This window comes from Lissotriton vulgaris, chromosome 6, assembly GCF_964263255.1.
Source record: "Lissotriton vulgaris chromosome 6, aLisVul1.2, whole genome shotgun sequence".
Lineage (NCBI taxonomy): Eukaryota > Metazoa > Chordata > Amphibia > Caudata > Salamandridae > Lissotriton > Lissotriton vulgaris.
Window position 1 is genome coordinate 593,847,146 of NC_141694.1, and position 18,477 is coordinate 593,865,622.

The 18,477-nt window shown below is 41.8% G+C and overlaps 1 protein-coding gene across 1 annotated transcript in view; it reads left to right on the top strand.

Annotated features, from left to right (window-relative positions):
* The window catches only part of ORC3 (origin recognition complex subunit 3), a 212,760-nt gene that overhangs the window by 126,506 nt on the left and 67,777 nt on the right, over window positions 1–18,477 (top strand). The window contains exon 12 of the mRNA XM_086926601.1: window positions 1,789–1,905. Within this exon, the coding sequence (XP_086782727.1) occupies window positions 1,789–1,905 (117 nt within the window). The remainder of the gene's footprint in view (window positions 1–1,788; window positions 1,906–18,477) is intronic.

Below are 18,477 nucleotides of genomic sequence, written 5' to 3' on the forward strand. Positions count from 1 at the left end.
TTTACATTGTGAATTCTGTGAGAAATATAATAGGAAATGTTTTTATATTGTAAACTCTCTGATAAACACCACAGGTAGTTAAGGAATTGCTCGAAAGGTCTGATTTTTCTTATGTTTATTTGTAATTTTATGTTTATTATTTAAGTTGTCAGTAAATAAAATGCTTCTTTTTTTAAAGTTAAACCTCTGCATGTCCATTATGTTCTTAGAAGAGTTGTTTCTAAGCCACACTATCTCCCTGAATATGCTTGCTACCTGTCCTGAGAATCGAATGCTAATGGAGTGTAAGTGGTGCAGATTTGGGGTCCAATGTTAAAGTGGCCCCAGGATATCAGAGCTAAAGGGGGCCAAAGTGTTCAACTGCAGTCCAGCAAATCCTCATTTCACTGGTGTGCCCTGCCCCCAAACCAGTTCCTATTTTCCCATGTGAACTTTATTGGAAGAACATTAATGTTACCACTGCCTCATATGGAACCAGCCCTGATGCTGTCCTTCTCCCCCGATCACTCTGCTGTGTCACTGCAAACGCCTAAAGCTGAAGTGCCTTTTTCTGCGGAAAAACAACAATAGTGTGTTAAGCCTCGTGTGCCGGTAGCAGCAGGGTAGGTACAGTGCAGCATGATGTGCTGTGGATTGCCTAGTCCAAAGATGGCCACGGCTTCCAAACAAAATTATGTGACAGCTTGTGGAGTGGGCTGGTGAATGGTGCAGTTTGCAGTACATAATCCAGTGCAGGGCCTCTACAGTGTGATTCCTGACTCTCCCCCAGTAGTAATTGTGTTATGTATTCTTTTCAGCAGTCTTTTTTATATGGATCATGCTGATTTCCTGAGAATTATCTATCTAAGATGCCTTTAACATTGTTCATGATTCTGACAACCCTTTAAATTATACATGGGGGTTGAAACATCGACACTTATCCAATGGCTCTGAAACCTATTTGAATTTTTAGTCCATGTATAGATTAAGCATCCAGGCCAAAATAACCTCTTTTGCCATATAGTCTAAATGTGTTTGTAGCCTTCTGTTTATTCGGATCATGACTCACTTTTCATTGCCTGCATTGCACCGTTTCACTGCATTTAGCACTGTACCTTTGTTGCACAGACAGAGTTCACTTTCATGATGATATTCGTCTTTCCAGTCTGATAATATGGAAAGGGTATTACTGTTGTGTGTAAATGTGTCTGTTCTAACTGATGCAGTATAGAGCAGTTTAATGTGATTTATCTGGGGAACCACTTATAGAATTAAAAGGACAGTATCACAAAATGCATACTTCAAGTTGTTTCAGGCCATATTTGTGCAGAATGTGTCCATCTTATAAGCTCCTGGCCACTTTCTCCCCAGGCGCAGCTTTTATGGGCTTTAGTCATTCCCCCATTTGACCTAATTGCAGGACTTAGACGCCTGCATTTAGTTGCCGCCAGAGCAGGTATTGGAAAGTGCTATCCAAAGAGGTTCAGTGACTGAAAATAGAAAGGCTTGGGTAGCGACTAAAACTATGAAGACTTGGGCAGTTCCCAAAAATCCTCATGCTGAAAGAAAAAATGCAAGATGGAAGTAACCAGCATGAATGATTCTGCACAGTAATATGTTAGCATAATTTCTTCTTGAGTGTGTGTGTTTTTTTGATTGGTGGTGTATGTCTTAGTGCTTCTGTTTTGGATCATCTAAGTGTTCTCTACAACATTTTCTTTAAGTCTTTTGCTGATTAAGCATGTCTGGACTCTTGAAGGTACTTTGTTTTGAAAGTTGATTGCTCAATGTTTTTTATCTTCTTTTCAGGAAATAACTGAGAAATTGCTGGAAGACTTGCATGTTTACCATGAGAATTATATCCCAGTTCTAAGGTGCCTTCATTGTTTCACATCAATCCTTCCAAAATATCCGTTAGGCAAACAGGTGAGCACCATGATTCTCTGTAATCTTCTTTCTGTCTGACTTGGTTCATCATCTGTTGATTGTTCCAGTTGAAAATATTTCTGTGAAAAGAATGTGTTTTTACTTTGCAATGTTTTCCCAGTAAGGATATTCTTTTTTTTTTTTTTTTTTTTTTTTTTATATATTTCTTTTTTATTAACCCCTTCGACGCTCATGACGAGCTCAGCTCATCATGAGTTACGCCTGACGTACGCTCATGACGAGCTGAGCTCGTCATGAACCGCGGGTTTTCGCAAAAGTCAGCGCACACCGGGAAAACGCGTAGCTCGCATGGTATTGAAACAAGGCATCAAAACACTGGTGCACGGTACAGAAGCGGATCATTCCCATATAACGATACATCATACATAAGATATTAAAGAGGTGGGGAGGTGAATTGAAAGAACGGAATAATTGTACATAAGAGGGTCATGGGGAAGCTGGAACATCAAAAACAACATCAGCAGGTGGTACACATATGTCCCCTCTATATCGGTTCTATGGTCCCCAAACAGTAGTCCATTTTCGAGGGCGACCCCTTGCTAGGTACACAGTCTTTTCTCGGAACATGCACCAATCCATAGACTCTTTCCACCCCTCTAGTGTAGGTGGCCTCTCAGATCCCCATAGCTGGGCAATATTACGTTTGGCTACCATATCACCCAAAGTAACCCATCAAGTCTGTGGTGTGTTTAGATCCGTAGGCTACCAGATATTCAGGAGACATTTTCTGGCCTCTGGCAGCACGGCTACCCCCAGCACTTCCCGAATGACAGCATGTATCGCGCACCAGTAATCCACCATGTAGCAAAATTCCCAGAGAATATGAAGAAACATCCCTAATTGACCACACCCTCGTCTACACAGACCTTCCTCCGTTAGTCCATCCGAATCAGACATGGGCCTGTAACATATACTCTGTGCAAAACTTTCAATTGGTCAAGTCTCAGTCGTGCTGAAATAGCGACTTCTTTCGGGGAGGACACCGCCGACTGCCAGTCCTCGTCATCTAATTCAATGCCATCTCTCGTCCATTCCTCCCTCAGATCAACTAGAAGGTCTACTCTATGATTTATCAATTTTTTATAAATTAGGGAGATAGTTCTATCAGGTAAGTGCCCATCTAATATTCTATCCTCCAGTGGCGAGGCCTCCGGTATCTCTTCCTCCCCCGGAAATGTAGATTTTAATGCGTGACTCACTTGTGCATATCAGAAATACTCCGTTCTGCTCAGCTCGAATTCAGTTTGTAACTCACCGAAGGATTTAATCCTTCCTTTTACCCAGATATCTCCAACAGTAGTGATCCCTATTAGGTCCAACTTATCAAAACCCTTGGTATTCCAGAGCTTGCCCAGTTTGTCTGATCCAAACAGTGGGGTGGCTAGGGTAAGTCGGTCTCTCCAACCCAACGAACTAGTAGCATCATGCCATATTCATACCGCTACACTAGTTGGTCCCGTCAAACTTTTCACAACAGATCTGGTGTACAGAGCTCTATTATAGTTACCACCAGGGAGCAAACATTTATCCATAGCAAATCCTGGATCGGTCACAGGCCCATAGGTACCATGGTTTATGGCTCCCAATTGCGAGGCCCAATAGTATCTATTAATGTCAGGGAGGGCTATACCTCCATCATACCATGGGAGTGTTAATTTGGATAGCGCTATACGGGGTCTACCGTCCCATAATAGGCTACGCTGCACCCCTTCCACTTCCCGAAAATAGCTAGCCGGCAAAAGTATTTTGAAGGGCGTAGAGAAAGTGGGGTAAGGACATCATTTTAAAAAGGGCCGCACGACCCAATAGAGAAAGCGGAAGCTTCTTCCAGCCGGCCACGTCACTTCGTAACCTAAGCAGAGGCGGGGAGGAGATTTCTCTCATATCTGACTTTGGGGTCCATTGAGATCTAGATCCCGAGATATTTAAACCCTTCCGTAGAGATCTGTATCGGAAATTCTCGCGGGGCGTAGGGGCGTCACCACACAATACAAACAGATAGGATTTTGTCCAATTTATAATGAGTCCTGAGTTTCTACCGTGGGAGGACAAGACATCACAAATCACTATAAGGGATTTTCTGGGTGTGGTCAAATAAAGTAAAATATCATCTGCCTACAAAGAGATATGGTCTTCAAATTGTGGGGACCAACTAATACCCCGAATCGAGGGCTCCTAACGGATCCAGACCGCCAGCGGCTCGAGAGCCAGCGAAAACAAAAGGGGGGACAGCGGACAACCCTGCCTAGTGCCCCGCCCAAGACAAAATTGGCGCGGAGACTCGATTATTCACCACAACCTGGGCGAGAGGCTCGGTATACAACAAACGCACCCAGTTGATAAATTCAGGACCAAAACCAAACTTTGCCAAGACAGCCCATAGGTATGGCCATTCCACCGTACCAAAGGCCATCGTTGCGTCTAATGACGCAACTATGGCTGGTTCCTTCAGGGTAAATGCCCTGGCCAAGACTCCATGTAACCGGCGTAGATTTAAAGCCGTGTTTCGATGTGAGATAAATCCCGACTGATCGGGGTGTATTAGTTCACTAATAATCTTGATAAGCCTATTAGATAACAATTTGGCCAGTATCTTAGGTTCCGCGTTTAACAACGAGATCGGCCTATATGAAGCACAGCTGGATTTTGGATTCCCTTCCTTATGTATCACCACAATCGAGGCTACTCTCTGATCATATGGCAATAAGCCGCACTCTCGAGCTTCCAAAAACATATCCCTGATGTAGGGGGCAACCTTGTCTGGTCGGAGCTTGTATAACTCAATCGGGAGTCTGTTAGGGCCCAGTGCCTTACCAGAATTCAAAGAGCGAACCGCCAGAGTCACCTCATCCGCAGTGAGCTTACTATCCATAAATTCGCAATCTTCCTTAGTGAGGCACGGGAGGTGAATATCCTTCAACAACAGGCAAGAATCCTCCTCCGGTAGCTCTGATACGGAAGTATACACCGTCCGAAAATAATAAGCAAAACCATACACAATTCCCTGGGGATCTGTTATACGCACTCCCTCCGCCGTCTCAATTTCAGGAACTACACGATCTGCTCTATCCTTATCAAGCCAAGCAATCAACTTCCCTGCCTTATCCCCGACATCATATAACCTACCCTGCTGCTCCCTGCTCAGAGCTCTGGCACTGTCAGTGACCAACGTTCTATACTCAAGCTGCTTAAGATTCAGAACATGTAGTGTGGCACGGGTCACTTCCTGTACCAATTCCGTTTCTATGCCTGCTATTTCAGATTCCACTCTCACAACCTCTTCAGTTCTCTGTTTTTTAACTCCTGCGATAAGCGACAAGGCTTGGCCCCTCACAACCGTCTTAAATGCCTCCCATAGCGAGACTGACGACGACACTGAACCCTCGTTCTCTCGAAAGTAATGCTCCAACAGGTCCCTACAAATTTTAGGATTACGCAAGTACCAGGGGTTAATCGGGGCCACTCTACCTCCCGACCCGGGGGTAATCTCAATTCTAAGCCATACTGGCGAATGATCCGATATGCCCCTAGCCATGTGTTTCACTTCCGTAATATTTGTCGCCTGGGCCGCCGGTACCAAAGATTAATAAATTCGAGAAAGGCTACCATGAGCACCAGAGTGGAAGGTATACTACCTCTGGTCAGGGTGAAACAATCTCCAAGTGTCAATCAGGCACAACACATCCAAAAAATCAGGCAGCCATCTTTGCGCTCGTCCTACATCTCGGGACGGATGTCTGTCCACGGCGCCAAAGACAACGGTATTGAAGTCTCCACCCAAAATCATCAGTCCCCTCGGGAGGTCCGAAAGGACCTTCCCTAAATCAGAAAAAGTAGTCGTTTGCAGACCTGGGGGGACATAGATCGAAACTAAGGAAAGAGTGTTTCCCTCCCATCGCCCTGACACCGCTATGTATCGTCCCCTATCATCTTCCGTAATCGAGTCTATTACAATCGGGAGCGATGTTTTTAAGTAGGATCCCAACTCTCCTGGAACCCGAAGTGAATCCTACATGCACTATCAGACGATATCCCTTTCTTTGCATCGCCTTACACGCATTTCCTACTAGGTGCGTTTCCTGGAGTAGGACCACATCAGGGTTGTGACGTTTGAGGAACTGCAGAACCACACTTCTTTTAATTGTATCCCCTAACCCATTCACATTCCAACTCAACACCCTCAACCCACTATCCCCCATCCTGAAATATGAAGAAGATCCAACCCCCCTCCGATCCCTGCTCCATAGAGAAGCAGCTATTCGACACCAAACCTTGATATGCAATGCCTTGAACAAACACAAAAAACACACAAACAAAACAACAAATAAACTTCCCCCTCACTCGTCCCAAAACTTCCCTTGTCGTTACCCCCACCCTTCACCCCTGCTTACGACTATCGCGCCTCCCCAACTTGCAGTGTGCCTGTCGCCCCATCTTCTAAACTAAACTACCACAAAGTAGGTCTGAGGAGGAGAAAGAACTACCTATGTCCCGCTAACCCCCCGAAATTACTGTAATAGACATAGTATCGGAAACATTATATCAATAGTCCGTTCCCCGGCCGACCCCAGATCCCATGATAACAGTACTTATTCTTGTTCTTGCGAACCCTCTTCATCTTCTCTACTTTGTTTCTGAGGTTCTTCCTGAGCGGCTAAGGTGTCCAACCAGTCCGAGGCAATTTCCAGCTTATCAAAGAAGTAAACCCGTTCGTCATGTTCTATTCTCAGCTTGGCCGGGTATAGCATAGCGTACTTAAGTCCCTTGTCACGAAGCTTCTGTTTGACACCCATAAAGTTCATTCTCTGCTTCTGGACTTTCTGCGTGAAGTCCGGGAAAAAGGCGATGGACAAGTTTTCATACTTCAGGGGGCCCTCAGATCTGGAGGCCTGCAGGATAGCGTCTCTGTCCCTAAAATTGAATATCCTTGCAAACAATGGCCGAGGAGGGGCTCCGACTCGCGGCCTTCCTCCGGGAACTCTGTGCGCTCTTTCCACAGTAAAAAAATTCCCCAGGCCTATGGGCCTAATAGGGTTGGTTATGATATCTTCAACGAAAAGATCTGCCGCTTGTCCTTCCGCCTTTTCCGGCACTCCGATAAGGCGTATATTGTTCCTTCGGGCCGCCCTTCAAAGTCATCCAGTTGACGAGTGACAAGTTCATTTGAGGCCCTCCGAGTCCGAACTTCCAATTGTAACTGTGTTTACATCATCAGTGAGACTGGCCGTCTTGATATCCAGGGATTTCACCTTCTCACTCGTTTTCGTGAGATTCGCCCAGATCAAGTTAACCTCAATAGATACTCTGTCCAGTTTGTGAGCCAAAGTCTCCATCATCTGACCGAGGGAGGACTTCACCCCATCAATGGCGGCCACCACATCCTGTAGCGTAGGCTCTACTTCCGAGGATGAGGTCTCTCTTGCCTCTTCTTGCGATTTCTCCAATCCACTTGGTGACCCTTTGCATTGCGCATATCGATCCATGTCATTGGATTGGGTGTATCTTGTCCCTCTAGCGTTCTTCGATTGTCGTTTATCCCCCTCCGGTTTGGTCGCCATTTTAGGAGAATCCAATGAGTTAGAAATTCGTCTCCCGTTGCGGGGTGGCGTAACTATATGATCAGTATAGTTGGGCGAATGCAAGGTTCTTCGCTCTCGATCCTTTAGACTACTCTACGTTATGCCCAATAATCGGCAATCACACAGACCTCAGCACCCTCACCGGCCCGATATACAGAAAAAGTCATTGATTTCAATGATCCGGGGTTTCAAACTATTACCATGTCTTCATAAGGTAATCCACAGCCTTCTTCCAGGGCCCCCGCTTCGTCTGTTGGATATCCCGGTATGGGCACCAAGAGCGTCCTAGCCGGCTCAGGAATGAAACTAAGTCCAGACGTGGGGCAGGACTGGCCACTTCCGGTCTTGAGTGCTGTTGTTGTTGCACTACTGCACGGGCACAATGCCCACCCAAGTTCCGGGCATCCAGCTTCTACAGGCCGCAAACTTTCCAACTTCGGATCCCAGGGCTCGATCAGGATGCGGTTTTCAGCGTCCAATACTCCTTCGATTCCGCAAGAATAATCACGACATAGTGAACAGGATAAACGACATGATATATCCGGGGGGCAACGGGGGTCTTGGGAGCCCTAAGCTCACGTGCCCGTCTTGGACACACGCGAAGCTCCTCCTCCCAGTAAGGATATTCTTGTTGTTCTAATCACTTGGTTAAGTATTTATCAAAAACTCCTTTATGTATTTTTGGTATTCAAATTTCTCACATGTATATATTGCTGTTGTTTGAATCATGCGCAAATATTACTTCCAGCTTCTTTATGAACAAAGAAGGAAGAAAGTTCTTCAGAGAAAAGTAAGAGGTTTGAGTAGTGTAAAATACTATTTGTCAGTAACTTTCTTTAAAAGTACTATGTTGAAAACGTACTTTTACTTCTAGAAACTCAATGCTAATGTAATCCATTTTGCTAATGTATTTAATGCATTTGCGTACATTATTCAGTAATTATTTTGAATAAAATATTTTTCTATATTTGAATAAGCAACTAAATGTCACCAATATACTATGTGATTAGGCCTTTTTTCCATGAACGTGGCTTGCTTATGTGAGTTTCCTCAAATTTGACCATAAAGGTATTACCATATGCTGGGACAACGTATAGCGTTCCTTGAAGTTTGTGAAAGAAAATAGTGACACTGCTATTCAAAATAGTTATGGTACAGTGTGAAATGTGAGAGTTGGTTAAAATTCCTTGTTACATTTGCCATTCTATTGCTTCAGTGCCTCTGGTGTGTGCAATCAACATATAAAGTGAACTTGCACTCATTGTACATAAAAAAGGCTTCTTTTGTTAAATTCATTTGAAAATTACTTCATCTTGTTTATATTGTGGTCTGCTAATAACCAACTGTTGCAGAAAAGGATCAATAAATTGGTCAGTTGGTTCATGAATTGATTTGACCAAGATGAAAGTTGGTCTACACTGAGGGGCCAATTAAAGATGTATGAATTTCAGTAATATGCATCAGATGGTGTTACTGGAAAATTCAATGTTTAATATGCTTTGGGTTTAGCCAAAGCACCATCCCATTTCCTCTACTTTTTCAAGCTTTGTAATGTTTTTTTTTATTTCAAAGATTGGATCTCATCAAGTGGTAAATAAACATTATATTCAGCTGACTGACTCATGGAAGAGGTCTTCAAACACTAGTCTGAATGGGTCGCTCTGGGGACATACTGCAGGGCAATTATATTTCATACACAAAATAACATTAGCAAAGAAACGGTGTCCACATTTTTGAAAGAATCTTCTTTATTGTGGTTTTTTTTTTACTTCATATTCATTAAAACAGCCTCTAGCCAACACGTTTCGTTCATAAAATTAACTTCTTCAGGGCTTTTGTACAAGATTGCTTGTTCGGGAAATGTAATGTCCACTTTGCAGTTTTGAAAAGGAATCGGGTGTCATTTTGGAGGTACATTATTCCTCATTTACCTTGGAAAGATACTGCCAAAACTCAGATAAAGAATTAATTAAAATTCTGAAGCATACAGACTATATTCTGTAATTGGCTGACTATACACAAATATACAAAAGTCCAGTGCTGAAAAGTTGCCTTCTCAGAGTACAGTTCGCGACGGACGAGGCTGTGAGGAGAACGTCGTGAAGGGGCGTTAAGCAACATGAAGAGTAGGCCTGGTGTCGCAGATAGTCGTTCCTGTACTGTGAAAATACGGTCGAGCCTCGCGACGGTCGTCGCTGGAGCTTCACTCTGACAGTCACCTCAGGCTGTTTTTGCTGTAGCGTGAAGTGCAGATCTCACATTGTAGGTCATCTATAGCGGTCGCAGTGGCATGAAGAGCTTCGGGCTGGCGATCATTACAGGTGGCCACTTAAATTGGCCTGTTCACGAAGAGCCCAAAACCTCAGGATTTCTCCCTTTTCTTATGACATAATGTACACTGATGCCAGCCAAGCATCCAGGACCTGGGTTGGCACCTCTTGGGGACTCACTCAAGCAGTGGCCAGCAGGGCTCAGGCATGTCCAGTTACAACAGGTCAGCTGGCATTTGCTGGGTGACTTCTGAGCATGTTGATTCGTAGTAGCTCAGAACAGGTCCTCAGCCAACTGACCCTTTGAGTCACTTGGGTTAGCCTGGGATGAATTGAGCAGATCCAGTCTTCCTTCAGAGAGAGCATAGCAAGTCCTCAAGCAGGTGGGCAGTTTTCTGGGGAACAAGGCGGCCTCAATCAGCAGGGCAGTCCTCTGGGAAACAGCCCTTTGTCTTCTGTAGTTCACCCAGTGGTGGTTGCTCGCATTGCGAAGTGGCAGGGCAGGTAGGAGGGAAAATACAAAAAAAGGGAAGACCATTAAAAAATATCAAACTGTACTTACCTGCTGCTCCGGCGGCCGCCACCTTGCTACTCTCTCCCAGTCCTCGGTTCTCGGGCATCCACGAACTGCTGCACACTGCGCAAGCTCTTGGCTGCAAATCCTGATGCCCATCCAGGCTTCTAACAGCAGCACGTGAGGTCAACCATGCATGAAGCAGATGCATAAACTTGCCCAATGCATTTCGAGCCTGACAGCTCTTCATATGGGTTTACTACAACAAATGAAAAGAACAGTTGCTCAACTGACAATCCGAAACATGCTGACTCTATTCAAAAAAACCTTTTATATAACCCACTGTCTCCACCCTCATAAACCCTCCCCCCTCTCTAGCCCACCAAAGACAAAACCCAACCCTCATGTCCTCCAGTTTAGTCATCATCCCATTCAATATTAGTTCCTTAACCCCTTCTAACCAAAAATTTCTATAGTATGTGCAATTAAATAAAGTACAAACATAACCCAACCCTCGTGTTATGAGGTGAGAAAGGTGAGGTTAAAGAGATGAAGACACACCGAGAATTAAAGGGAACTGTCAGGGTGGTATTTTGTTTAGTTAATTTGGGTGGATTCATGAATTTAGCATTAGTTCTTGTTTTATTTAAAAACTTTGTTGGTTGGGAGGGGCTGAGAATATTTGATTAAGGGGATGTTTTGGAAACACGTGGGTCGGGTTATGTTTGTATTTTATTTAATTAGTTTATGAATCTGCTTGATGCATGGTTGACCTCAATTGCGTAGATAGGCAGCAGGAGGCATTTGAAACTGTTTGAATAAAGTATTCTGGTGCAATCATGCTGTCTCTGGAGTGATAATATAAACTGGAACACGGATGACATAAGGAATGATAAAAATTATTGGTAAAATGAAGTGAAAAATGGAGAGCCTGTGAGAAAGTAGTTTATCTACAAGGAAGATTTTCCTCATTACGCAGTGCAAAAGTTGGGCGCAGGAGTGAAGCACCCATTTTGGTTGTGTCTATGATATGAGCAGTGATTTGGGACGGTTCACTGAGCTGACCGCCGTCACATCAGAATACGAACGTTTATGTAAAATGATTGAAATTTAAGGGAAGGAGTGCATTCGCATACTTGACTGTTTCGTGCAACTTTCTAAAAGTGGAATTTTCATAATTGTGACTTTAAACCAGAGTTTACCACCAAATATAGGCATGTCGGGCCTGCACGTGTGCCCAAATATCTCCACAGAATGTCACATGTAATTAAGAAGAATGTCTCATTACCTGTTCCTATCTCTTTTTTCACCCCTTGCTTCCTGCTCTCTTCAGTCTGCCTTTCTCTCTTCTTCAATAAAAAATTCCACGTGGGGTTAGCTATATAAACTGCGACATATAAAGGGCAATTGTGTCATCCTCTACCAACCCTGTAAAAACTGTTTGCGAATGTATTTCTTGTATAAAAATAATAACAAAATAAAAAAAGAGGGGTTTTGAACTACAATTCATTTGAGTCCAAACACATCATTCCTATATGTTCCCAATCTAAAGTTAATACTTATTAACTGTAATAATATACCCCAGTGGGAGAGATAGGACTTGCAGTAGTGGAAAAACGAATTTAGAGGTTTTTCGTGACCAGGACATATAAAACCTAAACACACATGTCCTACTCCTTAAATAACTTGCACCCTGCCCTGTTGGCTGATTAGGGCCTACCATAGAGATGACTTATATAATTTTAAAAGGAGGTTTACACCTAGCAAAATGTTTATTTTGACAGGTCCTATTGACAGTTTAGAACTGCATTACAGGCTTCAGTGGCGGGCGTGAGACATGTTTTAAAGGGCTTCATAAGTGAGTGGCACAATGAGTGCAGGAACTTAAAGTTTGTTGGATCAATGCACAGCCTTGTGTTTTGTATTGTTCTTTATTCAGATTAATCTGGTTAAGGTGCTGCTATTGGGTGACTCTTTCCGTCCCAAGCGTCCTTTTAACGATAATTGTGAAGTGTGACCAATGGGTCATTGGTTACATCCCCAATAGGCACTCTGTGTTGGTTCCTTTCTGAATAAGGACTCCAATTTGAATTTCTTTAACAACGTTTTTAATGTTTCATCTCCTTTTATTTTTTGATTATATTCATCATAGTTGATTTTCAAACATACTTTTGATCATATTTCTCTTTTTTCAAACACATTTCTTTTCAAGACAGGTATATGTTTCTAGGCTCCAATGCATTTCGGGCATCTTTTGCCCTTCCTCAGGGAGCAGTGGCTGTTAAGAATACAAATGTAATCAAGGTCACAACCCTTATTTCTATACATTATCAGTCATTTTCATCAATGGATTAACTTCACACCATGCGGGGGTTTTTTCTCCATGTGTTATACTGTGTGCAGGATAAAAGTGACCTATATCACCCGTGTCAAAAATGAAATATTTAAAAAAACGCACTTACATGAGAGTTGGAAACAGTCTGGCTTCCCAAATCTGCATGTGGAAAATTACGCGTGTTAAACACAGTTTCAATATAGAGCTACGAGAGACATGCCGTATGGCATAGCTTTTACGTTACTAACCTTGAATGTTAGTGGAGTTTTTTTCAAACCGATACGTGCCGCATTGCTCGACAGGTCACGCCGTCTACCGGTGTTCGTGCTCCGGTGTAGCTGATGCTAACAAGGTTACTTCCGTGTCGCTCTGACGCGGGTATGGATACTAAAAACATACTACGCTGTGCTAGTTTGAGAAAGCGGGTTTGAAAAACAGACTGTATGTCAAATACGAAACTGTTTGTTGAAACGTCGAAAAATAAATATGTGAAAAACGGAAAACGTGCCGTTTTAAGAAATTAAACTAACGTGCCGGTATAAACAAAAATATTAACAAAATGATTTCCGATATGACCAGAGTGGAGAGCTGACACTAGGGTCATCTCCCATGATGAACCGGATGTACCCCGAAGTGTGTGTACAAAATTAATATGTGATCCTTAATAGCATGTGATCCTTAATAGCATGTTGTGTTGAATTCACACAGTTTTATACCGTTCAGACTATGTTATAGGCGGTGATGCCTACTTTCAGTTTAAAACATGTTTATCATGTTATTCATGTTATTACAACATATCAGATTATGCTTATTTATAAATAACAAGACAGTTCAATCCGTTCGTTGAGTCCATTTGGTTTCAAGGATCCCAACTTATAGATCCAGTGGTTCTCTCTTTGCAAAAGGAATTGATTATTGTCTCTTCCTTCTTTCTTTTCAATGGTTTCCAACACCAAGAATTTTAGTTGAGAGATGTTGTGATGGGCTTCCATGAAATGGGATGCAACCGTAGATTTGTTGTTCTTCGTGCGAATGTTGGATTTGTGCTCTACTATGCGTGTCTTAAGTTTTCTTTCCTTCTTACCAATGTAAGCCTTTCCGAAGGGACATTTCAACAAATAAATGACGTTAGAGGTGTCACAGGTTGCTGTGACTTTTAATTTGATGTTGTGTCCCCTCATTGGGTGAGTTATTACGTTACCTGTAATGACATTGTTGCAATTGCTGCAATTGTAACGCGGCCGTGTGCCTCTGTATGGTGTTGAATCCGGTTTCTTTTGTTTGAGTATTTCTCCCAAATTCTTACCTCTGGTATAAGCGAACAGTGGGGTTGACATGAAGATGTTATTGAAGTCGGGTTCCAAATTAAGCATTGGCCAATGTTTGATTATTGTTCTTTTGAATTGATTACTAGATGTAGAAAATTTGGAAATTGCTACAATCCTCTGTTTGTCTGCTCTAACTTACTTTTGGAGTAAGTAACTCTTTTCTTGTTTTTGTTAATACATTTTTTTCAGCGTTTTTTATTGTGAGCTCTGGATATCCTCTCTCCTTGAACCGTTCCCCCATTTCTTTTATTCTTAGTATCGCTTTTTGAGGATCTGAGGTAATTCGTTTTACTCTAGTCATTTGAGATAACGGAAGGTGGTCTTTCAATGATGTTTGGTGAAAACTTGAATGATGTAACATATTGTTACGATCTGTTGATTTTCGGTAGATATCTGTCGCAAATCCTTCTGGAGTGAGTTTGACTTCCACATCTAGGAATGTTACTCTCTTCATTGAGGTCTCCCATGTCAATTGGATAAGTTCATCATGTGTGTTTAGTACTGCTAGTGCATCTTGTAGTTGTGGTTCAGTACCTTTCCATATGATAAAAATATCATCTATGAAGCGTACCAGCATCTTGGTGTTCTTTTTCCATAATTCATTAGAGAATATATGTTGTTGTTCGTATTGTCCCATGAAAATATTAGCATATGCCGGTGCGGCACAATTGCCCATTGAAGTGCCAGTCAGCTGTTGATACCATCTTTCATCATACCCGAAGTAGCTCCTGTACAGTGTGAATAGCATTAGCTCCATGAGGAAAGTTTGTAAGGGCTGGTTTAAGTCTGAGTGGACCAATGCTTGTTCAATTGCCTCTATGCCCAAAACATGCGGAATAGAGGTGTACAATGCCTTTACATCAGCTGTGCATAGAACTAGTTCTTGATTTGCCTCTATGGTTACTTTTTGAAGTTTGTTTAATAAGTCTGTTGTGTCCTTTACGTGAGTGTTTAGTTTTTTGACCATTGGTTGTAGATATTTGTCAAGAAACTGGCCTATGGGTTCGTGTATGCTATCACAAGTTGACACTATTGGTCTCATTGGCGGATCCATGAGGTTTTTGTGAATTTTTGGGATCATGTGTATACACGGGCTCTTGGGGTTATGTTTGATCAAGAATTTTTTTGTTCTTTCGTTGATTATGCCTTCATCCATTGCCCTCTCAATGATGAGTTTTAGTTCCTGCATGTATTCACTGGTGGGATTGTCCTCCAATATCATGTAAGTGTCTTTGTCCGATAAATGTTCCATTATTTTCTTTTCATACATTGATGTATTCATGATGACTAATGCGCCCCCCTTATCTGCTTTAACGCACATGATCTTTTCATTGTTGGCCAATTTCCTTAAAGTATCACTTTCTTTATGTGTTAGGGTTTTCTGCTCTTTTTTGGGGGTTTTATTTTATTCAATTCTTGTTTAACCATTTTTTCAAATAGGTCTAACGTCTTGTGGCTGATTGGTGCCTGGAATGTACTGTGTGGTCTCAGTCCTCTTAATTGGTCCGACTCCTCCTCTGTTTTTTCTGGAAGGATGTTATCAAAAAAATGTCTGAGTCTTATTTTCCTCATTAGTTTAAAGAAACTAACTTCAAGTTCCAGTTTGTCCGTGTCAGTTGTAGGAACAAACGATGTTCCCTTTTGTAGTAAGTTCTTTTCTTGTTGGGTTAAGTTGTAGTCTGATATGTTGATTACTAGTTGTTTCTGGCCTATGTCTTCTTCTTCTCCTTGTCCTTCTTGGGTGCTGTTGTGCTCCTGGTGTTCGGATGTTCTTTTTCCTTTGTTTTTTCCCCTCCTGGGTCTTCTGCCACTGCTCCCTGAGGAAGGGCAAAAGATGCCCGAAATGCATTGGAGCCTAGAAACATATACCTGTCTTGAAAAGAAATGTGTTTGAAAAAAGAGAAATATGATCAAAAGTATGTTTGAAAATCAACTATGATGAATATAATCAAAAAATAAAAAGAGATGAAACATTAAAAACGTTGTTAAAGAAATTCAAATTGGAGTCCTTATTCAGAAAGGAACCAACACAGAGTGCCTATTGTGGATGTAACCAATGACCCATTGGTCACACTTCACAATGAGTGCAGGCCCACTAGTAGCTTTTGAGCCTTGGGTACTTGTACCATATACTTGGGACTTATAAGTAATTAAATATGCTATTTATGTGTAAGCCAACTGTACCATGACTAAGAGGGAGAGCAAAAGCACTTTAGCACTGCCTAGCAGTGGTTAAGTGCACCAAGTCTTAATGCCATCAAAAACGGATTCAGAAAACAGGAGGGCAAAAGGCAAAAGGTTTGGGAGCAACCCTGCAAAGAGGGCCAAGTCCAAAAAGTATGTTTAAAAATTACATTTTTTTAGTCTATTAACTTTTCTAAAATAATAATTGTATACATATATATTTCAACATAAAAAATATAAAGCACAGCTACTTATACGGCTTGGTCCCCCTTGTGGTGGAGGTCTGACATTTACGCAAGCAGCTACACTGTTCCTAGTATTTTTCAGACACAGGAGAAAAAATCCTGGATCCACACAGCTTCATTTCAAAATCTATTCATTATTCCATACTGAGCGAAAGAGAACACATTTCAGATCTAATGTAAATGTTTCTCAATGCTGGAATGTGCATATGAGATCTTCTGCTGTGCACGAATATATATATAATTTAGACTTTTCTAAATTATCTAATGTATTTAATATTAGCTCTTAGGGGATGCCGTTTTATTTCCCTGCCTCCATTGTTTTCAGTGGGAATGTACTGCAGTACCTTGAGTGACCATATGTGGTGCTTGCTTACTCCAAGGATCAGCTGGTGTACATTAATCTCTGTTTTCATACCTACAGGGCTGTAGTAACTTTAGAATAGTAGTTTGTGAATAATAATGATCTTACGGTTTTGTGGGTGTGTATTTGTATTAGCATGTCCTTCCCTAAACCCCACCTTAAATTTCCCTATATACCTCCCATTTAGTGCTAAGTATTCCTAATTTTCCAGCCACATCCCCTCGTCTCTGCTGAACGAATTCATTTACTGCTGAAACGTATACCTATATGTGGTGGACCATGACCGAGATCTCCAGACAGAAAAGCTAGGGGAGGCAGAGATCTCTGCCCTTAGGTTTGTGAATAGGATGTTGTAGTATTTAAGTAGTACTACTTCCCGCACCACAAAATTCAGTTTGTTAATATGCCCCTTCATATTTAGACCAATGAAGAATATTAATGCAACCATGTTTGATGGCATATAGGTGTGTGGGCAACATCTGTTTTGCATTCCACCTATTCAGTCTTATTCTCCTGAAGAAACACAAACTGTACTTTTGTGTTATTTAAGTGTTATGTTAATACACTTAATTAAGCACACCTTCACCATCAGTTTCTTGGCACTATGTAATTGACAAAGTTGCTAAGTTACTGATGATCAAAAATGTTGGTTCATTAAATGCTGGCAATGAAGTGAACTTGGATTTTAAATTATTTTGATGGTCAAAGCACCTCTCCCACTATAAACTTTTTTTTATTTTTGAATTACATCAGTATTTACCACACTCTGTAGTCCAATACCTTAATCCATTCAATACCTTTACCCTGTTCTCCTCCCTACCATTGCCACCTTGCCTTCATGCCACAAGATAGGCTACCTTTCCTTTTCTCAGTCTTGATGTCCACTCTACCCAAAACTCTACTAAACAAACAAGAAATCAAGAAGACAATCCCAACACACAAGAAAAATAAACAATAAATGTACCTAATTGCTAATCGTGGCTTCTGAGTAGAGGGCTACTCACTACAAAAAGGAATTCAATGCCTCATCAGGGGTCGTAAACGGTATATAGGTTCCTTTAGATTTACAATTTACATCAGCAGCCTCTATCAGGAGCTTCCCCCAAGGCAAAGGTATGGCTTACACTGATTATAATGCTTGCGCTTCCTCCCCCACTGAATCCCCACCAAGCAAACTCATAATTGTATATCAGTTTTTGCAAATTTAGCCTTACCTACCTTTCCTTAGTATAATTGAGATTGAAATAGACTGGACATTTGTTACAAATACTAATTTTACTCGGCACATTTAAAGTATGTGCAAAGTATGCAGCTAGCCTTTATAATAAAATAAATTAAAAAGAGTGCTCTGTTCTTTTCTGAATTCTCAGTTAGCGATTACACAGGTTGTCATTTTTCAGGATTGTTGCAGCCATGCAACATCCTGTGACTCCTTCCTTCAAGGTGAAGGTGTTAGACTCTGGTTCTATTTTACCATCAGTGGTGTATCCACTTCACACACCCTTCATCACTTCCCTAAGGATTTTGCCTCCCCTCTCCAATTTGGAAATGTAGCTATCTGCATACTTTCACCTGGACGAAGAGTCTTTGTTACTGTTCGTTTGTTATTGGCATAGACATGTATGCACATACATTAAGTCAAACTAAAAAGAGGGCTTCAAAAACAACAATAAATTTAAAACTAGTCTGCTTCACTTGCTATTTGCAAATAACTAGAGAATTAAAAAAAATTCTG